Raw genomic sequence first — 27,106 nt, forward strand, 5'->3', positions numbered from 1 at the left:
TAATAAACACTACTGTCCACCTTACACACACTCGTTAATAAACACTACTGTCCACCTTACACACACTCATTAATAAACACTACTGTCCACCTTACACACACTCATTAATAAACACCACCGCACTACTGTCCACCTTACACACTCATTAATTTACACCACTGCACTACTGTCCACCTTACACACACTCGTTAATAAACACTACTGTCCACCTTACACACTCATTAATAAACACTACTGTCCACCTTACACACACTCCTTAATAAACACTACTGCCCACCTTACACACACTCGTTAATAAACACCACCGCACTACTGTCCACCTTACACACACTCATTAATAAACACTACTGTCCACCTTACACACACTCGTTAATAAACACTACTGTCCACCTTACACACACTCATTAATAAACACTACTGTCCACCTTACACACACTAGTTAATAAACACTACTGTCCACCTTACACACACTCATTAATAAACACTACTGTCCACCTTAGACACACTCATTAATAAACACTACTGTCCACCTTAGACACACTCATTAATAAACACTACTATCCACCTTACACACACTCATTAATAAACACCACCGCACTACTGTCCACCTTACACACACTCATTAATAAACACTACTGTCCACCTTACACACACTCGTTAATAAACACTACTGTCCACCTTACACACACTCGTTAATAAACACCACCGCACTACTGTCCACCTTACACACTCATTAATAAACACTACTGTCCACCTTACACACACTCATTAATAAACACTACTGTCCACCTTACACACACTCGTTAATAAACACTACTGTCCACCTTACACACACTCGTTAATAAACACTACTGTCCACCTTACACACACTCGTTAATAAACACTACTGTCCACCTTACACACACTCATTAATAAACACTACTGTCCACCTTACACACACTCATTAATAAACACTACTGTCCACCTTACACACACTCATTAATAAACACCACCGCACTACTGTCCACCTTACACACTCATTAATTTACACCACTGCACTACTGTCCACCTTACACACACTCGTTAATAAACACTACTGTCCACCTTACACACTCATTAATAAACACTACTGTCCACCTTACACACACTCCTTAATAAACACTACTGCCCACCTTACACACACTCGTTAATAAACACCACCGCACTACTGTCCACCTTACACACACTCATTAATAAACACTACTGTCCACCTTACACACACTCATTAATAAACACTACTGTCCACCTTACACACACTAGTTAATAAACACTACTGTCCACCTTACACACACTCATTAATAAACACTACTGTCCACCTTACACACACTCGTTAATAAACACTACTGTCCACCTTACACACACTCATTAATAAACACTACTGTCCACCTTACACACACTCATTAATAAACACTACAGAGGGGAAAGTGAGGGGAAGAGGAGGGGAGGCAGGAAAAGCATAGCTGAGAACAGCCTCTGAATCTGGAGTCTATGATCTATGGTATGGGAGGTCAGAGTGGCAGGGACCGGCCCGTGCACATGGCTCTACCCATCTCCACTCATCTTTCCCCCCCACACACACTACATTATACCAGCGGGGTGCAGAAGAGGGGTTGACTAGTAGGTGCTATTAGTGAGTGAGTGAGAGATACTGGTGATACTGATTGACATACAAAGTGGCTGTGGTTCATTAGTAATCTATTGAGTGCGAGTATGTCAAAAAGTTGTTTGAGAGTGTAAAAGAGAAGAGTGAGTAAGTAAACGAGTACTATATGTATGTGAGTGCGTGAGTAAGTAAACGAGTACTATATGTATGTGAGTGCGTGAGTGAGTGAGTAAGTAGACGAGTACTATATGTATGTATGTGAGTGAGTGAGTGAGTAAACGAGTACTATATGTATGTATGTGAGTGAGTGAGTGAGTGAGTGAGTAAGTAAACGAGTACTATATGTATGTGAGTGCGTGAGTAAGTAAACAAGTACTATATGTATGTGAGTGCGTGAGTGAGTGAGTGAGTAAGTAAACGAGTACTATATGTATGTATGTGAGTGAGTGAGTGAGTGAGTGAGTGAGTGAGTGAGTGAGTGAGAGTAAACGAGTACTATATGTATGTGAGTGAGTGACTAAACGAGTACTATATGTATGCGAGTGAGTGAGTGAGTGAGTAAGTAGACGAATACTATATGTATGTATGTGAGTGAGTGAGTGAGTAAACGAGTACTATATGTATGTATGTGAGTGAGTGAGTGAGTAAGTAAACGAGTACTATATGTATGTGAGTGCGTGAGTAAGTAAACAAGTACTATATGTATGTGAGTGCGTGAGTGAGTGAGTGAGTAAGTAAACGAGTACTATATGTATGTATGTGAGTGAGTGAGTGAGTGAGTGAGAGTAAACGAGTACTATATGTATGTGAGTGAGTGACTAAACGAGTACTATATGTATGCGAGTGAGTGAGTGAGTAAACGAGTACTATATGTATGTATGTGAGTGAGTGAGTGAGTAAACGAGTACTATATGTATGTATGAGAGTGAGTGAGTGAGTAAACGAGTATTATATGCATGCGAGTGAGTGAGTGAGTAAACGAGTACTATATGTATGTGAGTGAGTGAGTAAACGAGTACTATATGTATGTATGTGAGTGAGTGAGTGAGTAAACGAGTAAGTCGCTCTGGATAAGAGCGTCTGCTAAATGACTTAAATGTAAATGTAAATGTACTATATGTATGTATGAGAGTGAGTGACTAAACAAGTACTATATGTATGCGAGTGAGTGAGTAAACGAGTACTATATGTATGTATGTATGTGAGTGAGTGAGTGAGTGAGTAAACGAGTACTATATGTATGTATGAGAGTGAGTGAGTGAGTAAACGAGTATTATATGCATGTGAGTGAGTGAGTAAACGAGTACTATATGTATGTGAGTGAGTAAACGAGTACTATATGTATGTATGTGAGTGAGTGAGTAAACGAGTACTATATGTATGTATGTGAGTGAGTGACTAAACAAGTACTATATGTATGCGAGTGAGTGAGTAAACGAGTACTATATGTATGTATGTATGTGAGTGAGTGAGTGAGTGAGTAAACAAGTACTATATGTATGTATGAGAGTGAGTGAGTGAGTAAACGAGTACTATATGTATGTATGAGTGTGAGTGAGTGAGTAAACGAGTATTATATGCATGTGAGTGAGTGAGTGAGTAAACGAGTACTATATGTATGTGAGTGAGTGAGTAAACGAGTACTATCAAATCAAATCAAATGTTATTTGTCACATACACATGGTTAGCAGATGTTAATGCGAGTGTATGTGTATATGTATGTGAGTGAGTGAGTAAACGAGTATTATATGTATGTAAGTGAGTGAGTAAACGAGTACAATTTGTGGCCAGAAAACTGTATGGTGGTGAGGTAACCCCATACAGACAGATTCATGTCCTGTTTAACTCGGAGGGTAAACTGTCCGTCTCTCCTCCTCTGAGGTTCACCATCCTAAACCCACTGGAGGACTAGAGGGAGGATTGTCTTACAGGTGGGGGTTCGAGGCCAGAACAGAGCTGGACCTCAACTACCAAGCACTAACGTACCTAACCCTCCTACCCCCTCACCCACTACCCCTGCCCTAACGGGAACACAAATGTCCCTGCATGCGGCCGGGTAGGAGGGAGAGAGAGAGCGAGCAGGAGAGAGGAGGCCCCATAATTAACATGCCAGGCAATCTGAGGACTCTGTGCTCCTCTTCCCACACAAATGCCAAACCCCCATGATTATTATGGTAACACTTCACTCTGTGAAGACACATGGAGGAGAGGGAGGGAGTGTTGGATTACTGGAGGGTTGAGGAGGGGGCTGGGGTGAGGGATAGATGGGGTGAGGAGGTGGAAGCCAGTGTCCTGCTCTGTGATTGACAAGTTTAGCAGCAGCTTCCTGGAGCTATGCGTTATACAACAGAACACATTCTGGGTACTGTACTCAAAACACAAGACTCAGAGCAGGTGGATGGGAAAAAATTGTAAATGTTTATTCTCAACTGCACCGTTTGTAATGTTGACATTTTATTGCAATGCAAACCAGTGGTAGCCTGGTGGACCCAGTGATCAGTTGAACTGAAGTAGCCTGGTGGACCCAGTGATCAGTTGAACTGAAGTAGCCTGGTGGACCCAGTGATCAGTTGAACTGAAGTAGCCTGGTGGACCCAGTGATCAGTTGAACTGAAGTAGCCTGGTGGACCCAGTGATCAGTTGAACTGAAGTAGCCTGGTGGACCCAGTGATCAGTTGAACTGAAGTAGCCTGGTGGACCCAGTGATCAAGCTGGTTCCACCAAGCTAAACCGGCTGTGCAACAGTCTTCCATTTTTCATCAAACAAACTTCAGCAGAAACCCATACCTGAATAAATAGCCAGGTCTACTGTATGTAGAGGCCAAAGGTTTGCATGAATCCATGTAAACACACTAAAACTGATGTCATAGACTAAACCATAATAAAAACCAATCTCAGTGACTGTCACATGACCATGACCCATATGGCCTTGAGGTTTAACATGGGAACATTCCCACCCAGTTGCAGTCCCTATTGCCACTAACTAACACCCCTGTTGGCATGTCTTTGGACATCATATGTGTGCCCGTGCAGGTCATCCTGTTAAGGTTTCTGATTCATCTAGCCAGCAGGGCACAGAACACCTTTGACTGCTCTGGGGACCAAGAAAACATTTACGCCGTTTTTGGCAATGAGGCCGTTTATCTCCTCCCCCAGAGTCAGATGGACTGGTGGTTACCTCGAACTTCCTTCATACTGGACAGAGACCTAAAATGGTCTCCACAAGTTTATCAGACTCTGGGGAAGGAGATACATTGGATTTGGCCAATTTATCCCTTTAACTGGGAAGAGTTCACGCTAACATTACGATTTCTGCCTACACCCACTCAAACCATGGCTTACACATTTCAACACGCTCCTGAACCACCGGGTCCAACCCGCTCACTTATACTCAGAAAAACATATGAACGCACACAGGCACACTAGCACAAGCATTGACCGCAGCTCAAAGGTTTCAGAACTCCACATAGATCCTCTGAGTCGTCACAGAATATCAAACAGACAAACCCTGGTAAAAGACTGTTCTATGCAATGAAACGTGTACACAGGCCTGTGTGCGTGAGCGTTTGTGTGTGTAGGTGAAGTATTCCTAGTATCCATCCCCTCTCCGTCCCGGTTCAGGGTGGTTTATGTGCATCTGTCACGCATGGCCTGTCTATCAGGTCTTTAGTTATGGCCAGTTGACAGGTTGACGAGAGACAGAGCTGAGAGAGGAGGTCCTACCATCATACAGCTCAGTACAGGGGGGCTGTGTCGTAGCAGGCCTCTTAACTGGTTGATCACATGACAATATTGGTTCTAGTAACATTGTGGCCAGAAGAACAGTCCAATCAAATCATCTAATACAGGTGGAAAATGAAGCAGAACAAAGGGATCAATATAACCATGATGTAGTGGATAATGACTCCAGGGACGAGGCTGGTCCTTCAAAACAACAAAGCAGCATGTGTGTGATTCTGTGGATGCCGGAGGGTGCATGTGTTTTTGTGTGTGTGATTACCTCATGCAGCCATGTGAGTGAGTGAGTGACACACACACAGTGTGCCCACCTGTTTGACACCGAGGGCCTGAGAAAGTGAAGAGGAATGAACAGAATGTCTGTCTGTGAGCACTGGGGTTGGGCCCAGATATGTTAGTGTGTGTGTGTGTGTGTGTGTGTGTGTGTGTGCCTGATTAACACAGCTATGGGAGAGTGGTGGGGAATGGCATTTAGAGTGGGATATTTTACCAAGCAGCTGAGGAGAGAAACAAACACACACAGGATTCACTCTCCTCACTCTATAGCCTCACTATTAAAATAGTGAGAGACGATTACTGGCGTGCACAGAAAGTTTATTTTACACAAACGGGTACATGCATGGACATAGCAACTGTGTAGTCTGAAATTAAAAAACACATGCCCTATAGAGCTCTGTGTGTGTGTGTGTGAACAGAGAAAGAAGAGAGTTTTCAGGAAAGAGAGAGGAGTGATAGAGGAGAGATTTTGGTGAGAAACTAGAGAGTGTGTGAACCAGCGAATGATGCAGAGAAACAAACTAAAAGAAAGACATTAAGCCACCGCCAAATAAGGACAGGCTTTTGAGTGAGATGCATCAAATGACATCAGCGTGTGTTGTATTGGTGCCATATTTTAACTATATATGTGATGCTAGATGGAATGGTTCAATCAACTCAATACACAAAGAGATCTTTAGAAATCTGCTGCCCTGATTTAAAAAAAAAAAAATATATATATATATACATTTTTTTTTTTTAAATCAGGGCAGCAGATTTGTGTGTGTGTGTGTGTGTGTGTGTGTGTGTGTGTGTGTGTGTGTATATTATATACCATTTAGCTGACACTTTTATCTAACGCGACTTCCAGTCACAGTACAGAGAGGGTGTCGTGGGGTTGGCTTGATCTGATTAACGACATCAGAGACAGACGAAATATGAGGTGGCAATCGCTCCGGCTCTTTATCAACATGTAGTCATGTCGGCCAAAACAACCATCTATAGTTGCAAGCGTGCATGCAACATTTGGTTCTGGATGCAGAGATGAATCTGCCCTGCATTAACAGATCCACACACACATCTGCCCTGCATGCAATAACAGATCCACACACACATCTGCCCTGCATGCAATAACAGATCCACACACACATCTGCCCTGCATGCATTAACAGATCCACACACACATCTGCCCTGCATGCAATAACAGATCCACACACACATCTGCCCTGCATGCAATAACAGATCCACACACACATCTGCCCTGCATGCAATAACAGATCCACACACACATCTGCCCTGCATGCATTAACAGATCCACACACACATCTGCCCTGCATGCATTAACAGATCCACACACACATCTGCCCTGCATGCAATAACAGATCCACACACACATCTGCCCTGCATGCAATAACAGATCCACACACACATCTGCCCTGCATGCAATAACAGATCCACACACACATCTGCCCTGCATGCAATAACAGATCCACACACACATCTGCCCTGCATGCAATAACAGATCCACACACACATCTGCCCTGCATGCAATAACAGATCCACACACACATCTGCCCTGCATGCAATAACAGATCCACACACACATCTGCCCTGCATGCAATAACAGATCCACACATCTGCCCTGCATGCAATAACAGATCCACACATCTGCCCTGCATGCAATAACAGATCCACACATCTGCCCTGCATGCAATAACAGATCCACACATCTGCCCTGCATGCAATAACAGATCCACACATCTGCCCTGCATGCAATAACAGATCCACACATCTGCCCTGCATGCAATAACAGATCCACACATCTGCCCTGCATGCAATAACAGATCCACACATCTGCCCTGCATGCAATAACAGATCCACACATCTGCCCTGCATGCAATAACAGATCCACACATCTGCCCTGCAATAACAGATCCACACACCCACAAGTTACGTCTCATATACTAAAGCTGAAGAACTGCACATTCAGATACTTGTTATGGTGAATTCATTCAACTTAAAAAGGAAAATGGCGCACACTGCTGCTCATGATGCAAGGTGATTTTATTATGATGTTCCGACCCGGTCTTCATCATGCCTGTGTGTGTTTGTTAGTCAAGCTCGTTGTTAGAGGACTTTAAGATTAGAACTTTCTGACCCTAGAGTGTGCGTGAACTGTGGCAAAAACAGTGGTGGAAAAAATGCCCAATTGTCATATCTTTGAGTAAAGATAACTTAATAGAAAATGACTGAAGTAAAAGTGTAAAATACTGTGTTTTTGGTTTTAAATATACTTAACTATCAAAAGTAAATATAATTGCAATAATATACTTAAGTATCAAAACTAAAATTAAAAGTATACATCATTTCAAACTCCTTATATTGGGCAAACCAGACGACACCATTTACTTTCTTCCCATCTACAGATAGCCAGGGGAACACTCCAACACTCAGACATCATCTACAGATAGCCAGGGGAACACTCCAACACTCAGACATCATCTACAGATAGCCAGGGGAACACTCCAACACTCAGACATCATCTACAGCTAGCCAGGGGAACACTCCAACACTCAGACATCATCTACAGATAGCCAGGGGAACACTCCAACACCCAGACATCATCTACAGCTAGCCAGGGGAACACTCCAACACTCAGACATCTACAGATAGCCAGGGGAACACTCCAACACCCAGACATCATCTACAGCTAGCCAGGGGACCACTCCAACACTCAGACATCTACAGATAGCCAGGGGAACACTCCAACACTCAGACATCATTTACAAACAAAGCCTTTGTGTTTCGTGAGTCTGCCAGATCAGAGGCAGTAGGGATGATCAGTGATGATCAAAATGCACGTTTGGGTGTCTGGGAAAATGTATGGAGTAAAAAAGTACAAAAATATAAATAGTAAAGTACAGATAGCCCAAAAAACGTAAAAGTATTTTTACTTAAGTACTTACCCCTGAATAAAATCACCCGGGCGGCAATTTCCTTTTCCTGCGCGCATGACTAAATTGCTTTGAACAAAACAGTCTGCTAAATGGCATAATAATATATTTTAAATAATTTAATCACCAAGTCACATGAAGACCTAATAACAGAGTCCAAGGGTAAGACTACAACATCGTATTATAGAAGAATTATACGGTCACTAAGTGAAGCCTAAATACATCTGTGGTTAGATGCACACATGACACTGAACACCACAGGTAGCGTGTGTGCATGTGCACACGTGTGAGAGATGACAGGTTGCAGACAGTGGGAAATGACAATGAGAGGTTAACAGGGTCTGATGACAGACCACACAGCAGTGATTTATAGACCTAATAAATGGGCTGATCGTCGGCACGGTAACGAGATCCCCACAAGGTTTGGGGAATGGGGGGGAGGGGGTACCAATAACTTGATGCTGAGATGGGGGGGGAAATAGCTGCCATATCAGATCCAGTACAGGAACCTGAACCACTCCACCTCTAACGCACAAACAGGTCAACATTCTAACCCCGCCCGGGTGGGAGGAAGAAGACTGTGTGTGTGTGCGCGTGTGTGTGTAGCAGTGAAAGGGATCTGTCCTGCCAGGGTGATTTATACAAAACAGAGCTAGAGACAAACTGACAACAGAAACTGCAATAAAACACTACCCAGCCACTGACTGAGGGGATAAGAATGTGTGTGTGTGTGTGTGTACCAAATAAAGTCATGCCAACTCTCAATCAGTTAACCATATGTTGAGTGAGGGACAGCAACAGTACACACACCCCTTCCTATATCTAGAAATACTCCTTCACACCAGATAATCTGCCATTTGTTTTGTAAACAAACAATAGCCGGTTGCCCTCTCAGCTTTGCCCCTTGACCTTTGCAAAACCAAAGTGGACACGTTGTTTACGGAACGCACAACCTAGGTTACACTTGTGAGGAACACGTTTTGGTTCATTTCCTTCCATTGACGAATGGTCAATTTATTCATTGTCTTTTGTTTGTAGCGCTCATGTTAATGTTAAGTATGTACATCCGATTCTGCAGACTACTTGGCCTGCATGCAAATGTAGGCCTAGAAATGTGCCCATTTGTGGATCTGATAGTATTTCTGATTGTCTTAACTGTGGAGCTTCTCAAAGTCTTTTTTTTCTTCACAAAGTACTTTTATTTCCCTTGAGAATGACAATAGGTCCTCAACATAGCCCATTTTAAACATCTTTCCAGCTCTCTTCCACTCTTGCTCTGATCCGGTGGAACCTTCCTACCTGATTACTTCTTATCCCTGGTGCAGATAGCCTACAGCTGTCTGTCAGGAGCTCACTGGCACGGGAAACTATGAGGGCACAGAATATTCTATACAATGTTGCAAGTTTGCAAGCACCAGCTTCAGGCCAGACCAAGTTAATAGTTGATACAATGTTTTAAGTTCCTTGCAGACAGGCCATGTGTAGCCAATGTGATCTATAGAATGCCTTTTAAATTAGGATATTTTCTACCTGCAATATTTTTAATTGTTGGCTTTATGTAGGCTATGTTTACATAGAAGCAATAGAAGTTACTTTAAGAATCATGATTAACCACATTATAATGATTTTGAGATACGAAGGCTTTATTCTAAATGAAATGAAAATCAGAACTGGCACGCAGATCGGTAGAAATAGTAGGATAAATTGTCACTCCAAATGGAAAAGGTTGACAACCCCTGGTGCAGCCTATTACATACCGGTAACTTCAGGAGCTTCATGACAGAATCTATGACCAGCAGTAGCTGGAGGAGAGACAGGAACAGGTTCTTCTTCTGGCCAGACTATCCCCCCCCCCCCAGTCATTTGTGAGTCTTAATTATTGAATCACTGTGTGCTTAAAGCATCATATAGTTGATTTTATGAAAACATATAGGGTGTGTCGATATAGGGAAAAATACAAGTTAACATTTTGACCAATCGATTTGTTGAAAGAACAGACGACGCTAGGTTGACTAAGATTTTGTTTTGTCAGGGATAGCCCTAGTGGAAACTACAAACTTCAGAAGCCTTTTTAAACCTCAAATGCACTGCTAGTTTGCAATTCCTGCTCTACAGGACAATTCCTGCAACAACATGGTGATCAAATTAAGATCATACACCTGTATGTTAACCTTTTTGGGATAGGGGGCAGCATTTTTACTTTTGGATGAATAGCGTGCCCAGAGTGAACTCCTACTCTGTCCCAGATGCTAATATATGCATATCATTAGTATTGGATAGAAAACTCTCTGAGGTTTCTAAAACTGTTTGAATGATGTCTGAGTATAACAGAACTCATATGGCAGGCGAAAACCTGAGAAAAATCCAACCAGGAAGTGGGAAATCTGAGGTTTGTAGTTTTTCAAAGCTTGGCCTACCGAATACACAGTATCTTTGGAGTCAAGTTGCACTTCCTACGGCTTCCACTAGATGTCAACCGTCTTTAGAAACTGGTTTGAGGATTCTACTATAAAGGAGGGGCTCATGAGACCTGCTTGAGTCAGTGGTCTGGCAGAGTGTCTCAGGCTCGTGACTCGTGCTCCCGACAGAGTTAGCTCTCGTTCCAGTGCTTTTCTTCACACATGGAATTCTCCGGTTGGAACATTGATGTTTTATGTTAAAAACATCCTAAAGATTGATTCCATACATCCTTTGACTTGTTTCTACGACCTGTAACAGAACTTTTCGAGGTTTTGTCTGGACGAAGTGCTCGCGCCTCATGAAGATGGATTACTGGGCTGAATACGCAAACAACAAGTGGCTATTTGTACATAAATTATGGACTTCATGGAACAAATCAGGAATTTATTGTCGAACTGGGATTCCTGGGAGTGCCTTCTGATGATCATCAAAGGTAAGTGAATATTTATAGTGTTATTTCTAACTTCTGTTGACTCCAAAATGGCAGATTTTTCTCTGGCTGGATTGGGCTCTGAGCGCCGTTCTCAGATTATACTTTTTCCGTAAAGTTTTTAAAAAATCTGACACAGCGGTTGCATTAAGGAGAAGCCTATCTTTAATTGTGAATAACACTTGTATGTTTTATCAATGTTTAGTATCAGTATTTCTGCAAAATCACAGGATGTTTTGGAATCAAAACATTACTGCACGTAACGCGCCAATGTAAACTGAGATTTTTGGATATAATGCACATTATCGAACAAAACATACATGTATTGTGTAACATGATGTCCTATGAGTGTCATCTGATAAAGATCATCAAAGGTTAGTGATTAATTATATCTATATTTCTGCTTTTTGTGACTCCCATCTTTGGCTGGAAAAATGGCTGTGTTTTTTTTTACTTGGCGGTGATCTAACAATCAGATCAGATTAACAAGAAGTTTCTTTCATTTGCTGTATTGGACTTGTTAATGTGTGAAAGTTACATATTTCAAAAACATATTTTTGAATTTCGCACGCTGCCTTTTCAGAGGAATGTTGTCGAGGGGTTCCGCTAGCGGAACGCCTGCGCTAGAAAGGTTAAAGGGGAAATCCACCACTTTTCAACCTCATATTCAATATCTCCAGCAACATACCAGTGTATTTTACAACTGACATGTATCTACATTCTGTAGTTTCCCTTTAAGATTCAGAGAAATAACAGAGCAAACAATGTGATTATAATAGGCTACACCTACATTACACAGAGACATAGATAAACAGTCACAAAGAGACCAACAAAGACAGATGGAGAGGCTGAAATAGAGATGGATGGAGGGAGGGAGAGAACTAGGAGAGAGATCCGTCACATAGGGCCTGAACCCGCATGGCTCAGCACTCCTCCACCCTCCTCCTTTCTGTGTTCTGTCCGTTCCTGTCGTTTATCTGCTTTATTAGGTTATCTGGGCTCTCACCCCCCCCCCCCCCCATCCACAGGATTCATTATGGCCTTAACTGCTCACTTAGGTTTATGCTCTCTTTAAATTAAACTGCAGATAACCGGGCAGCCAAATAAACACCTGCACTACCACCGAGAAAGAGAGAACTCATTGAAGAGGAAATTAAGAAAAATAACAGTGTGAGTGTGGTCATCAGTACTGTAAGACTGGTCCACATCATTAGTAATTCAATTTGCTCTTTATTAGAGGCTCTTATCTGCAGCACAGACGGCTACTTTCTATCTCTCTCCCTCGTTCCATCTTCTTCTATCGCAACATTCTTTCCTCTATTTATCCTTCCCTCCATCACTGAGAAACAAACAATATAAGTCCTGCTTCAGGCCAGCTACATCTCTACACTTACAGAGGACGATAAAGCACAGAACTAGGAGAAAGAATGACTGGATGGAGAGAGACGGGGGACGGGGGGGGGGGTCAGAGACAGAACGAGACAAGAGAAGAATTAGACAGTAGGAAAGCAATTGAGGACAGATAATTTGTGTGAGAGGGGGAGAGGAGGAGGGTGAATGAAGAGAGAGAAAGGAGAGAGAAGCAGAGAGAGTGAGCTATGGAGAGAGTGCCAGACAGCCAGCCATCAGGATGAATAAAGCCTAATGTTAATAGTGATGGCTTTTTTAATGTCTGCTCGACTCCATTGACTGGGGGCGATTACACTGAGATGGGCATGAGAGGGATGAAGAGAATGGAGGGGTGGAAGGAAGGAAGGAAGGAAGGAAGGAGGGGCCGAGGGTTGTAAAAACACAGATTGCATTCCATCAGGTTAGGTCTATATTCTCTAGTTCGTTAAAACAATCCAATTTGCAAAAGGATAATTATGCATTAGCTGCTTTTTATCTAGTGGGCTGGCTGGGGGGAGAGGAGAGTGGTGGTGGTGCCAGGACTTGATAGCAGCAGCCTCTTCACCACCTTCACCCACTGCAAATTACCCACTATCACAGCTCAATTGGGTAATCAATTACCACCCCTTCCTACCCCCTACACACACACACAGAGATCACAGCAGCTCTCCATGGGCCTCTCATAGAGAGGAATGCTGACCCCTATTGGAGAGAGGGGACAGTGTGGAATAAAATTGGCCCAATCAAAGCACTGGCAAGAGTGCAAATGTCCAACAGTGTCCTAAAATGAGTCACTAAACCATAGAGCTACTGGATCCACAGTACTGTCCATGTAATGTCATTCTCCACGGAGGATATATTCATTAAGTGAATTCGTCAGGGTGGTTAGAGTGTTGGACTAATAACCGAAAGGTTGCAAGTTCAAATCCCTGAGCTGACAAGGTACAAATCTGTCGTTCTGCCCCTGAACAAGGCAGTTAACCCACTGTTCCTAGGGCGTCATTGAAAATAAGAATTTGTTCTTAACTGACTTGCCAGGTTAAATAAAAGGTAAAATAAAATTTAAAAAAAGAGAACACCACTCGCAACTAGCTGAATTAATTAGCTAGACCCCCTGAGTCCAGAGTAGAAGGAAAATTATAGTAAACAAACTATTTATCTAATTGGACCTCTATATGATTTACTCTCACTACCAGGAAATCTGACGGTGTCTTAAGTTTAAAATGGATAGAAATTCCATGAATTCCTGCATTTATTTCAGAGGTACAGTTGATATAACAGGGGTCAGAGTTGTAAATTGACCAGAAACACCTCTTGGCCTAATAGGATGGATCATGTTTACCTCCGTATTCCCTAGTGTTTGCCAGGACGTAATCGTAATTAGTAAGATCTTGTTTATTTTTCCTGGTTAAATAAAATGTCTTTCTACCTGTCCTGGAGGGGCTGGGGGAGAGACGTCGTAGCTTGTGTCTGCCAAACGAGACCAGTTCACGGGACATGGTCCTCTTCACACCTCCCGGGCTCCAGACCGGGGTGTGTGTCCGAACCGGGCTGTGTGTCCGTCGGCGGAGAGAGTAGCGGCTGTTCAGGGTCATGTCTGCTGGGCTGGACCTCCGCTCGGATCCAGACTCACTGCAACACACAGGACAAGGTATGTGTCAGAGACAGGTAGGTGTGTGTGGTGTATGTGTGTGTGTGAAAACATTCAGAAAAATATAGATTTGGCCAAAGGCAACATTACATGTTCACAGATACAAAATCAGGATAAAAAGAGGCATATTCCAAGATGCATTACCAGACGTAAGAGAATAGGTGTGATACAAGTAAAGACATCTCTGGCTTCCCTTAATCCTCCTCTTTCTCACCTGCTAGCCGGCCTCCTGATAATCTTCATCCTACTCCTGAGTTTGAACCCTCCAGGGGAGGAGGAGGGGGGCACTATTATGCGTTGAGTTACAGATAGAGGGACACTGGACACCCCCTTGGCCCCGTTCTCTTTCTCCGAGGTCCAACGAAACACAGACCCACGTCGGGCCCCTATCCCTCCTCCTGTACCAGTCTGCCCCCCTCCTCCAGACCCTGCCTTCCAGCGGTAGAGACTACTGAGGGAGGTGGAGGCACCTGCTGCCTTACGCTGCTTGGCTAAAAGACTTGGGGATTTGGGTTTCTTGGATTCCCCCTTTCCCTTCTCTGGAGCTCTCTGAGGCAGAGCCAGGGCTTTGGGTGATAGGGGCTTCCGGGACAGCCTGGCCTGGCCACTTGCAGAAGACGACACCCAGGTGTACTTGGTGGTCTTAGGGACTGCGATGGATAGACCGAGCCTACGGGGAACCTTCTTGATGGGGGCAGAGGCTCTTCTACTAGGGAGCCCAGGATGGGAGACTGGGATGGGGGAAGAGGTGATGAGTTTGTCTGGGGGCTGGGCCTCTGTTCTGGCCTGGCTGGGCCCAGCTCCTCCTGGCTGATGGCTGTTCACCCAAGTGAACTTGGAGTGTCTCTGGGGAGAGGATGTTGACTGGGGCTGGGCTAGTGTGGAATTGGACATGGGGCTTAGCTGGGGTCCTTGTAGGGCACTAGGGGAGGCAGAGAGAGGGGGTGAAAGAAGTAGAGGTGGGTCCGTATCGCTAGGGATGAGGTTGCCGGTGGTTGCCTTGACAGTATGTTTACCTCCTGTGCTGGTTTTCTCAGAGTGACGAGGTCTGATATGCAGCTGAGCAGTGCTCTGGACCATGGTGGTAGTAACAGTAGATTTGTCTGAGACAGGGACACTTGTCAATTCTGTATTATTTTCTCCAGGGGCAGTGGCTTTCACAGGCAGTCCAATGCCCTTCTCTTCAGTGGTGGGCTGAAACTCATATTTAGTCTCCCTCTGCTGGTCGTCTGGGGGTCCAGGCCCTGTTAGCCCAGAGAGTCCCAGCCAAGCGTCACCCCCAGGTCCTGTTCTCCCTCTGCCTGATTCAGTCTCTGACTCAATAGCTGTGGCTCCACTGCCTGTCACAGTTCTTCTCACTCCCCCTGTGAGTGCATACTGTTGGCCCCTTGGCCCTGTTAGATCCCCAGACGTAGCATATTTTGTTCTATCCTTCTCTCCTCTAGCCAGGTCCTTATTGCTGTGGCTGGGCTGTGAGGTGCTTCTAGCATTAAGGGACAGCAAGCCAGTAGAGGAGTTGGGTTCTGCAGAAACTAACGGCTGGTCTAAAGAGTGCTTGGCAGTCTGTATAGTAGGTCGACTTTGCTGGGCTGAGCTGCTCTTGTTATTGAGGGAGTAGGTCTTCCTCCAGTGTCCCGCGGACTGGGGGTGGTAAGGCCCACCCCGGGAGGGGAATGTGGGGGTGAAAGATGAGCTGTGACCCCTGCCTCGTGGCGGTGGCCTCGCTGGGTGCCACTGCCGGCCAGAAGTAGAAGGGACATCACCATGGACACTCTTGTGGTTGTTGATGAGACCTGTTAGATGACAGAACGAGGTTAAGAGGTAGCTGGCAAATGTGGTAAATTCAAGTTTAAAGGCGTGAATCTAGCTAGCCTCTACGTTCGGTCGTCCATTTGTATAGGCAAGAATATAGTTAGTAACCTACGCGCCTGCTAGCGATAGCCAGCTAGCTAGGCATAAACAGACAACGTATTGGTTCTCAAAGCCAACACAGCATTCATAACTCTCAAATTGAATAGTTCAGTATCAGCTAGTTATTAAATATAATACACCAGATATGTTCACTGTACTGTAAACCACCAACTTACTTTGCAACAGATCGATTTGCCTTTTCAGCGCGTCTCTCTCCATGTTTACGTCCGAAGCTCAAATCGTCATCATGTAGCGCCACGAATATGTGTATTGCCGCGTTCAAAACAACTGGGAACTCGGAAAAAAGTAGCTCCGACTGGAGAAATTCGATTTGAACGGTCATCAAACTTGGAATTTCAACTCGGGAATTCGGGCCTCTTTCCAGAGCTCCGGCTTTCGGACCCAAAGATCACTGACGTGATGATTTTTCTCTCGTATTTTTCCGAGTTCCCAGTTGTTATGAACGGGGCATATGACGACACAACGGTGAAACGAAAGAGGAAGTGAAGTGACTCGCTAGATACCGAACAAATCTTGCCTACTCTCGTAAGAAGATTTACATTACAACTTACAAGGTAAACAATATTGACTAAAATTGTATCTATAGTACAGCATATGACTGAACATACAGCGTGTAGTAATTGGACTGATAGTTATTGCTCAATGCAATGGAGGAAATAAATAGCTGCGATCGAAGTTGGTTTTCACTTTGCTCAGTAGTCGCAGTTGGCTTTCACTTTCTACGTGTGGTCTAATGCTGGTGTTATAATGGACTTTCTACGTGTGGCCTAATGCTGGTGTTATAATGGACTTTCTACGTGTGGCCTAATGCTGGTGTTATAATGGACTTTCTACGTGTGGCCTAATGCTGGTGTTATAATGGCCTTTCTACGTGTGGCCTAATGCTGGTGTTATAATGGACTTTCTGTGGTGTGAGTAAGTTTACGTATGTGTTTATATAAGTACAGTGCATTCGGAAAGTATTCAGACCCCTTCCCTTTTTCCACATTGTTACGTTACAGCCTTATTCTAAATGTTTTATCTCCCCCCCAATCTACACACAATACCTCATAATGATGAAGCAAAAACAGGTTTTTAGAAATGTTTTGCAAATGCATATAAAAAAATCAACAACATAAATATCACATTTACATAAGTGTTCAGAACCTTTACTCTGTACTTTGTTGAAGCACCTTTGGCAGTGATTACAGTCTCGAGTCTTCTTGGGTGTGACGCTACAAGCGTGGCACACCTGTATTTGGGGAGTTTCCCCCATTCTTCTCTGAAGATTTCCTCAAACTCTGTCAGATTGGATGGGGAGTGTCGCTGCACAGCTATTTTCAGGTCTCCAGAGATGTTAGATCGTGTTCAAGTCTGGGCTCTGGCTTGGCCACTCAAGGACATTCAGAAACTCGTCCCGAAGTCACTCCTGTGTTGTCTTGGCTGTGTGCTTAGGTTCGTTGTCCTGTTGGAAGGTGAACCTTCACCCCAGTCTGAGGTCCTGAGTGCTCTGGAGCAGGTTTTCAGGAAGAATCTCTCTGTACTTTACTCTGTTAATCTTTCCCTTGATCCTGACTAGTCTCCCAGTTCCTGCCACTGAAAAACATCCCCACAGCACAATGGCAAATTCCAAGCAGGCTGTCATGTACCTTTTACTGAGGAGTGGCTTCTGTCTTGCCACTCTACCATAAAGTCCTGATTGGTGGAGTGCTGCAGAGATGGTTGTCCTTCTGGAACCTTCTCCCATCTCCACATAGGAACTCTGGAGCTCTGTCAAAGTGACAAGGCCCTTCTCCCCCGACTGTTCAGTTTGGCCGGGCAGCCAGCTCTAGGAAGAGTCTTGATGGTTCCAAACTTCTTCCATTTAAGAATGATGGAGACCACTGTGTTCTTGGGGACCTTCAATGCTGCAGACATTTTTTGGTACCCTACTCCAGATCTGTGCCTCGACACAATCCTGTTTCGGTGCTCTACAGACAATTCCTTCAGCCTCATGGCTTGGTTTTTTCTCTGACATGCACTGTCAACTGTAGGACCTTATATATAGACATGCGTGTGCCTTTCCAAATCATGTCCAATCAGGTGGACTCCAATCAAGTTGTAGAAACATCCCAAGGATGATCAATGGAAACAGGATGTGAGGACAGACGCTGGGAGACGAGAAGCAAGTACAGGGACATTTAATAAACAACATGAAACCGAACATGGATCTGGACAGGGAAAACAGAAACAACAATAATGCTGACACGGGGAACAAACTGAGGAACAGAAAGATCTAGACAGGGCAATCAACAAATTGACGGAGTCCAATGAGCGCTGATGCGCGTAATGATTGGCAGCTTGGCACCCTTGAGCACCAGAGAGGGGGAGCGGGAGCAGGCGTGACACAAGATGCATCCAATCTTCATTTTGAGTCTCATAGCAAAGGGTCTGAATACTTATGTAAATAAGGTATTTCTGTTTTCCTTTTGTCATTATGGGGTATTGTGTGTATATTGATGAGGAACACATGTAATACATTTTATTATAAGGCTGTAACTTAACAAAATATGGAAAAAGTGAAGGGATCTGAATGCTTTGTGTGTGTGTGTGTGTGTGTGTGTGTGTGTGTGTGTGTGTGTGTGTGTGTGTGTGTGTGTGTGTAACAGCATGCGGAACATCCTATGCCTTGTACAGTCATTAAAAACAAAATATACATCTTCACATGTTATGGCCATTTCTATTCAAACCCTATTTCTTCCCTGCATCAGCCATGGACACATGTGATGTGAAGATGTACTTCATCATCATAGAGGAACCTGGGTTACCCATGTTGCTCTTCAATGCTGGCCACATCTGTTACATCCAGGAGAGCAGGTACATGTCAATGCTTAGCAGATCTGCATGTCTGCAGGAATTGCCTGTCATCTGTATGGGCTCCAGTAATGACAGGTTCCTGAAGGTAAACCACCTAAAACCAGTGACTGCTAAGGAGGCAGAGCTGCTGCAAGCCCTAGGAGAGGACTCAGAGAGACTGAAGTGGTATTTAGAGAAGGATGCTTTGGCTACAGCCCTGGGTTTAACTAAGGATACACCTGTCACTGTGGAGTTGGATGGGAAGTGGCTGCAGGGAATTGTACGGTACGTCGGAAGGTTGACAGAGCCAAAGATCACAAACCCCATCGTAGGAACCTTCTTTGGCATCGAACTACAGGTAGCGTTTGCAAATTGTGTATGTTCATATATGTATTATTCTGTTGGAAATGTGTTATTCTACATATCACATGGATATCTACCGGGTTATTCATATGTCCTCTGAATTCCTCATAGGGAGAAGACAAAGGAAAGGGATCATCGGATGGGACATATCTGTCAAAAACCCTATTCCCCTGCAAGAAAGACTGTGGGATTTTTGCTCCATTTTCCAGAGTGAAACCCATGTTTTCCAAACCCAAATTGGTGTCCAAGTGTCTGACCTTTCCAGCAGCCCAGCTGGCCCTGCAACCGTCGTCCCAACAGGCCCAACATCAGCCCCTCTCCACCGGAGACAGAGTCACCTTCTTCATGGACGAGGACATCCTCCATGGGATGGTGATGGATCTGGAGGAGAAGGACGGCAAGACCTTAGTCATCATCTCTACTGTGAGTGCAGAATGATTGGCCGATAGAGCTGTGAGATGTGGCCTATAGCAGGGGAGTATTTGGCTTTTGGGGTGTGACAGGTGTGTTTCCTGTGTTTGCAGGACCGGGATGAGAAGATCACCCTACCGCTGGACAGCGTCATCAAAGGGGAACTGCTTCAACAGGGTGTGTGTGTTTGTGTGTCTGTCTGTGCATAATTGTAATAAACTGTGCGCAAATATATTTTTTGATGCCATTGTTTGGGTTTTTGTGTTGACCACAGAGCCTGAGCCTATGGAGACTGATACGGCTGTTATGTCTATGGGGGAGGTTCACCCCTTGGGGCTTGGTGTTGACTCTCTAGTGGAGGTGACTCTGGCTATAGGACCTGGCTATGGAACCATCCGCTGGATAGGCACTTTGCCTGGGCAGAAAGGAACCTACGCTGGACTGGAGCTGGTACACTGTCTCAACACTGGCCTCTAATGTTCACATGATGCACTGCATGGACCCTGTCTTGGGCTGGAGAGCAATTCATTGTTCTGTTTAATCTCAAACGTCAACTACTCTCCACTTCACTCGCTCTCTGTCTGTCTGTCTCTCTGTCTGTCTCTCTGTCTGTCTCTGTGTCTCTCTCTGTGTGAATCTCTCTCTGTGTGAATCTCTCTCTGTCTCTCTCTGTGTCTCTGTCTCTCTCTGTGTCTCTGTCTCTCTCCGTGTCTCTGTCTCTCTCTATCTCTCTCTCTGTCTGTCTCTCTCTCTGTCCCTCTCTCTCTGTCTCTCTCTGTCTGTCTCTCTCTCTGTCCCTCTCTCTGTGTCTCTCCATGTCGCTGTCTCTCTCTGTCCCTCTCTCTCTCTGTCTCTCACTGTCTCTGTGTCTCTCTGTCTCTCTCTGTGTCTCTGTCTCTCGCTCTCTGTGTCTCTGTCTCTCTCTGTGTCTCTGTCTCTCTCTGTGTCTGTCTCTCTCTCTGTGTCTCTCTCTCTGTGTCTCTCTCTCTGTGTCTGTCTCTCTCTCTGTTTCTCTCTCTCTGTGTCTCTCTCTCTCTGTGTCTCTCGCTCTCTCTCTCTCTCTCTGTGTGCGTCTCTCTCTCTCTCTATGTGTCTCTGTCTCTCTCTCTATGTGTCTCTGTCTCTCTCTCCCTGTGTCTCTGTCTATCTGTGTCTCTGTCTATCTGTGTCTGTGTCTGTCTCTCTCTCGCTCTGTGTCTCTGTCTTTCTCTGTCTGTGTCTCTGTTTCTCTCTCTCTGTGTCTGTCTCTCTGTCTCTGTCTTTCTCTATGTCTCTGTCTCTCTGTCTCTGTCTCTGTCACTCCCTCTAGGAGGATGGGTACACTGGGGTTAGTAATGGTACCTTTAAAGACCATCGGTTCTTCAGATGTCTTCCTAGACAAGGTCTCTTCGTCAAGCTTCTATCCTGCCGGCCTGACTCCCGCTTCCAGGGGGCATCAGCCAATGTCCTTCAAGGTGAAAGAAACTGCCTCTTGTAAACAAAGATCATTACAGCCAATCACATAACAAGCATTTTTTTGTTTGCTTGGTTGAGCTTTCCTGACTTAATTAACCAATTCCCACAACTGCAAAAACTGCCCGTTAGGCACCCCAGGCAGACTCAAGGATTTCAAATAGTATTTGTACCCAGGTTTGGTCTGTGTGTGACTAGAACTCTTTGACATGTGTGTTTTGTACTCACTCAGAGAGACAGGCGTTACGCAGCCCTGGGGCGCTCCCCTCCTCCCCCATCGCCTCTGACCAGGTCGAGAGGATGCTTATTGGTCGAATGAAGGGGATCCAGGGCCATATAAACTCTTGCTACATGGACTCGGCCCTCTTCAGGTGAATATGATGAAGATGATGACAATATATATTGTTTATAAAGAGGAAATTAAATGATAGGCACACTAACAGCTCCTCCCTGCTCCTATAAAACACACTCTCGCTCTGTTTCACTCTCGCTCTGTCTCACACTCACTCTGTCTCACTCTCGCTCTGTCTCACTCTCGCTCTGTCTCACTCTCGCTCTGTCTCACACTCGCTCTGTGTCACACTCACTCTGTCTCACTCTCGCTCTGTCTCACTCTCGCTCTGTCTCACTCTCGCTCTGTCTCACTCTCGCTCTGTCTCACACTCGCTCTGTGTCACACTCGCTCTGTCTCACTCTCGCTCTGTCTCAATCGCTCTGTCTCACTCGCTCTGTCTCACTCCCTCTGTCTCACTCGCGCTGTGTCTCTCTCTCTCTCACTCGCTCTGTCTCACTCACTCGCTCTGTCTCACTCACTCGCTCTGTCTCTCACTCGCTCTGTCTCTCTCTCTGTCTGTCGCTCGCTCTGTCTGTCGCTCTCTCGCTCTCGCTCTCTCTCTCGCTCTGTCTCTCTCTCGCTCTGTCTCACTCGCTCTGTCTCGATCTCTGTCTCGCTCACTCGCACTCGCTCTGTCTCGCTCACTCGCTCTCTCTCTGTCTCTCTCTCTCACTCGCTCTGTCTCTCTCACTCTCTCTCACTCGCTCTGTCTCACTCTCGCTCTATCTCACTCGCTCTCTCTGTGTCTCACTCTCGCTCTCTCTCTCGCTCTCGCTCTGTCTCACTCGCTCTCTCTCTCTCACTCTCTCTCACTCACTCTCTCTCACTCGCTCTGTCTCACTCGCTCTCTCGCTCGCTCTCTCGACTCTGTCTCACTCTCTCTCTCACTCGCTCTGCCTCACTCTCGCTCTGTCTCACTCGCTCTGTCTCACTCGCTCTGTCTCACTCGCTCTGTCTCACTCGCTCTGTCTCACTCGCTCTGTCTCACTCTCTCTGTGTCTCATTCGCTCTGTCTCACTCGCTCTCTCTCGACTCTGTCTCACTTGCTCTCTCTCGCTCTCTCTGTCTCACTCGCTCTGTCTCACTCGCTCTGTCTCACTCTCTCTGTCTCTCATTCGCTCTGTCTCACTCTCTCTGTCTCTCACTCGCTCTGTCTCACTCGCTCTGTCTCTCTCACTCGCTCTCTCTCTCTCTTTGTCTCTGTCTCTCTCTCTCTCTGTATCTCTTGTCTCTGTCTCTCTCTCTCTGTATCTCTCACTCGCTCTGTCTCACTCGCTCTGTCTCACTCGCTCTGTCTCGCTCGCTCTCTGTCTCGCTCTCGCTCGCTCTCTCTGTCTCACTCGCTCTGACTTACTCTCGCTCTGTCTCACTCTCGCTCTGTCTCACTCTCGCTCTCGCTCTGTCTCACTCGCTCTGTCTCACTCGCTCTGTCTCACTCTCACTCACTCGCTCTCACTCGCTCTGTCTCGCTCTCTCGACTCTGTCTCACTCTCTCTTTCACTCGCTCTGCCTCACTCTCGCTCTGTCTCACTCGCTCTGTCTCACTCCCTCTGTCTCACTCGCTCTGTCTCACTCGCTCTCTCTCGCTCTGTCTCACTCGCTCTCTCTCGCTCTGTCTCTCTCACTCGCTCTGTCTCACTCTCGCTCTGTCTCACTCTCGCTCTGTCTCACACTCGCTCTGTGTCACACTCACTCTGTCTCACTCTCGCTCTGTCTCACTCTCGCTCTGTCTCACTCTCGCTCTGTCTCACTCTCGCTCTGTCTCACACTCGCTCTGTGTCACACTCGCTCTGTCTCACTCTCGCTCTGTCTCAATCGCTCTGTCTCACTCGCTCTGTCTCACTCCCTCTGTCTCACTCGCGCTGTGTCTCTCTCGCTCTGTCTCACTCACTCGCTCTGTCTCACTCACTCGCTCTGTCTCTCACTCGCTCTGTCTCTCTCTCTGTCTGTCGCTCGCTCTGTCTGTCGCTCTCTCGCTCTCGCTCTCTCTCTCGCTCTGTCTCTCTCTCGCTCTGTCTCACTCGCTCTGTCTCGATCTCTGTCTCGCTCACTCGCACTCGCTCTGTCTCGCTCACTCGCTCTCTCTCTGTCTCTCTCTCTCACTCGCTCTGTCTCTCTCACTCTCTCTCACTCGCTCTGTCTCACTCTCGCTCTATCTCACTCGCTCTCTCTGTGTCTCACTCTCGCTCTCTCTCTCGCTCTCGCTCTGTCTCACTCGCTCTCTCTCTCTCACTCTCTCTCTCACTCTCTCTCACTCGCTCTGTCTCACTCGCTCTCTCGCTCGCTCTCTCGACTCTGTCTCACTCTCTCTCTCTCACTCGCTCTGCCTCACTCTCGCTCTGTCTCACTCGCTCTGTCTCACTCGCTCTGTCTCACTCGCTCTGTCTCACTCGCTCTGTCTCACTCGCTCTGTCTCACTCTCTCTGTGTCTCATTCGCTCTGTCTCACTCGCTCTCTCTCGACTCTGTCTCACTTGCTCTCTCTCGCTCTCTCTGTCTCACTCGCTCTGTCTCACTCGCTCTGTCTCACTCTCTCTGTCTCTCATTCGCTCTGTCTCACTCTCTCTGTCTCTCACTCGCTCTGTCTCACTCGCTCTGTCTCTCTCACTCGCGCTCTCTCTCTCTCTTTGTCTCTGTCTCTCTCTCTCTCTGTATCTCTTGTCTCTGTCTCTCTCTCTCTGTATCTCTCACTCGCTCTGTCTCACTCGCTCTGTCTCACTCGCTCTGTCTCGCTCGCTCTCTGTCTCGCTCTCGCTCGCTCTCTCTGTCTCACTCGCTCTGACTTACTCTCGCTCTGTCTCACTCTCGCTCTGTCTCACTCTCGCTCTCGCTCTGTCTCACTCGCTCTGTCTCACTCGCTCTGTCTCACTCTCACTCACTCGCTCTCACTCGCTCTGTCTCGCTCTCTCGACTCTGTCTCACTCTCTCTTTCACTCGCTCTGCCTCACTCTCGCTCTGTCTCACTCGCTCTGTCTCACTCCCTCTGTCTCACTCGCTCTGTCTCACTCGCTCTCTCTCGCTCTGTCTCACTCGCTCTCTCTCGCTCTGTCTCTCTCACTCGCTCTGTCTCACTCTCGCTCTGTCTCGCTCTGTCTCACACTCGCTCTGTCTCCCTCTCGCTCTCACTCGCTCTGTCTCCCTCTCGCTCTCACTCGCTCTGTCTCACTCGCTCTGTCTCACTCTCTGTGTCTCATTCGCTCTGTCTCGCTCTCTCTCGACTCTGTCTCACTTGCTCTCTCTCGCTCTCTCTGTCTCGCTCTCTCTGTCTCACTCACTCTGTCTCACTTGCTCTCTCTCGCTCTCTCTGTCTCACTCGCTCTCTCGCTCGCTCTCTCGACTCTGTCTCACTCTCTCTCTCACTCGCTCTGCCTCACTCTCGCTCTGTCTCACTCGCTCTGTCTCACTCGCTCTGTCTCACTCGCTCTGTCTCACTCGCTCTGTCTCACTCACTCTGTGTCTCATTCGCTCTGTCTCACTCGCTCTCTCTCGCTCTGTCTCTCTCTCGCTCTGTCTCACTCGCTCTGTCTCACTCACTCTCTCACTCGCTCTCTCTCTCTCGCTCTGTCTCACTCTCGCTCTGTCTCACTCTTGCTCTGTCTCTCACTCGCTCTGCCTCACTCTCGCTCTGTCTCACTCGCTCTGTCTCACTCCCTCTGTCTTACTCGCTCTGTCTCACTCGCTCTCTCTCGCTCTGTCTCACTCGCTCTCTCTCGCTCTGTCTCTCTCACTCGCTCTGTCTCACTCTCGCTCTGTCTCACTCTCGCTCTGTCTCACACTCGCTCTGTCTCCCTCTCGCTCTCACTCGCTCTGTCTCCCTCTCGCTCTCACTCGCTCTGTCTCACTCGCTCTGTCTCACTCTCTGTGTCTCATTCGCTCTGTCTCGCTCTCTCTCGACTCTGTCTCACTTGCTCTCTCTCGCTCTCTCTGTCTCGCTCTCTCTGTCTCACTCACTCTGTCTCACTTGCTCTCTCTCGCTCTCTCTGTCTCACTCGCTCTCTCGCTCGCTCTCTCGACTCTGTCTCACTCTCTCTCTCACTCGCTCTGCCTCACTCTCGCTCTGTCTCACTCGCTCTGTCTCACTCGCTCTGTCTCACTCGCTCTGTCTCACTCACTCTGTGTCTCATTCGCTCTGTCTCACTCGCTCTCTCTCGCTCTGTCTCTCACTCGCTCTGTCTCACTCGCTCTGTCTCACTCACTCTCTCACTCGCTCTCTCTCTCTCTCTTTGTCTCTGTCTCTCTCTCTCTCTGTATCTCTTGTCTCTGTCTCTCTCTCTCTGTATCTCTCACTCGCTCTGTCTCACTCGCTCTGTCTCGCTCGCTCTGTCTCGCTCGCTCTCTGTCTCGCTCTCGCTCGCTCTCTCTGTCTCACTCGCTCTGACTTACTCTCGCTCTGACTTACTCTCGCTCTGTCTCACTCTCGCTCTGTCTCACTCTCGCTCTCGCTCTGTCTCACTCGCTCTGTCTCACTCGCTCTGTCTCACTCTCTCTCACTCACTCGCTCTGTCTCACTCTCTCTCACTCACTCGCTCTCTCTCACTCTCTCTCTCTCACTCGCTCTGTCTCGCTCTCTCGACTCTGTCTCACTCTCTCTCTCACTCGCTCTGTCTCACTCTCGCTCTGTCTCACTCTCGCTCTGTCTCACACTCGCTCTGTCTCCCTCTCGCTCTCACTCGCTCTGTCTCCCTCTCGCTCTCACTCGCTCTGTCTCACTCGCTCTGTCTCACTCTCTGTGTCTCATTCGCTCTGTCTCGCTCTCTCTCGACTCTGTCTCACTTGCTCTCTCTCGCTCTCTCTGTCTCACGCTCTCTGTCTCTCACTCTCTCTGTCTCTCACTCGATCTGTCTCACTCGCTCTCTCTCTCTCTTTGTCTCTGTCTCTCTCTCTCTCTGTATCTCTTGTCTCTGTCTCACTCGCTCTGTCTCGCTCTCTCGCTCGCTCTCTCTCTCTCTCTCGCTCGCTATCTCTGTCTCACTCTCGCTCTGTCTCTCTCGCTCTGTCTCACTCGCTCTGTCTCTCTCGCTCTGTCCCACTCGCTCTGTCTCAATTTCGATCTCTGTCTCACTCTCGCTCTGTCTCACTCTCGCTCTGTCTCACACTCGCTCTGTGTCACTCGCTCTGTCTCACTCTCGCTCTGTCTCACTCGCTCTGTCTCCCTCTCGCTCTCACTCGCTCTGTCTCCCTCTCGCTCTCACTCGCTCTGTCTCACTCTCGCTCTGTCTCACTCTTGCTCCCTCTCGCTCGCTCTCTCTGTCTGACTCGCTCTGTCTCTCTCACTCGCTCTGTCTCACTCTCGCTCTGTCTCA

At 46.7% G+C, this 27,106-nt stretch overlaps 2 protein-coding genes across 5 annotated transcripts in view; one reads left to right on the top strand and one right to left on the bottom strand.

Annotated features, from left to right (window-relative positions):
* LOC115120241 (zinc finger CCCH domain-containing protein 3-like) overlaps positions 1–16,804 on the bottom strand; it is a 118,584-nt gene extending 101,780 nt beyond the window's left edge. Inside the window, exons 1-3 of the mRNA XM_065009178.1 lie at positions 16,586–16,804; positions 14,713–16,291; positions 14,277–14,479 (exon numbers count right to left, since the gene is read on the bottom strand). Of these exons, the coding sequence (XP_064865250.1) occupies positions 14,277–14,479; positions 14,713–16,291; positions 16,586–16,628 (1,825 nt within the window). The 5' untranslated portion in view covers positions 16,629–16,804. The remainder of the gene's footprint in view (positions 1–14,276; positions 14,480–14,712; positions 16,292–16,585) is intronic.
* Positions 16,805–16,887: 83 nt separating this feature from the next.
* The window catches only part of cyldl (cylindromatosis (turban tumor syndrome), like), a 32,323-nt gene continuing 22,104 nt past the window's right edge, over positions 16,888–27,106 (top strand). Inside the window, exons 1-7 of one of the 4 annotated variants that reach the window (XM_065009180.1) lie at positions 16,888–16,984; positions 19,160–19,602; positions 19,719–20,030; positions 20,132–20,195; positions 20,293–20,468; positions 21,328–21,472; positions 21,703–21,841. In XM_065009180.1, the coding sequence (XP_064865252.1) occupies positions 19,162–19,602; positions 19,719–20,030; positions 20,132–20,195; positions 20,293–20,468; positions 21,328–21,472; positions 21,703–21,841 (1,277 nt within the window). In that variant the 5' untranslated portion in view covers positions 16,888–16,984; positions 19,160–19,161. Of the gene's footprint in view, positions 16,985–17,029; positions 17,346–19,159; positions 19,603–19,718; positions 20,031–20,131; positions 20,196–20,292; positions 20,469–21,327; positions 21,473–21,702; positions 21,842–27,106 lie in introns of those variants that run through there. The other 3 variants (XM_065009183.1, XM_065009179.1, XM_065009182.1) reach the window with 3 other exon arrangements.

The sequence above is a fragment of the Oncorhynchus nerka genome, linkage group LG24, assembly GCF_034236695.1.
Source record: "Oncorhynchus nerka isolate Pitt River linkage group LG24, Oner_Uvic_2.0, whole genome shotgun sequence".
Classification (NCBI taxonomy): domain Eukaryota; kingdom Metazoa; phylum Chordata; class Actinopteri; order Salmoniformes; family Salmonidae; genus Oncorhynchus; species Oncorhynchus nerka.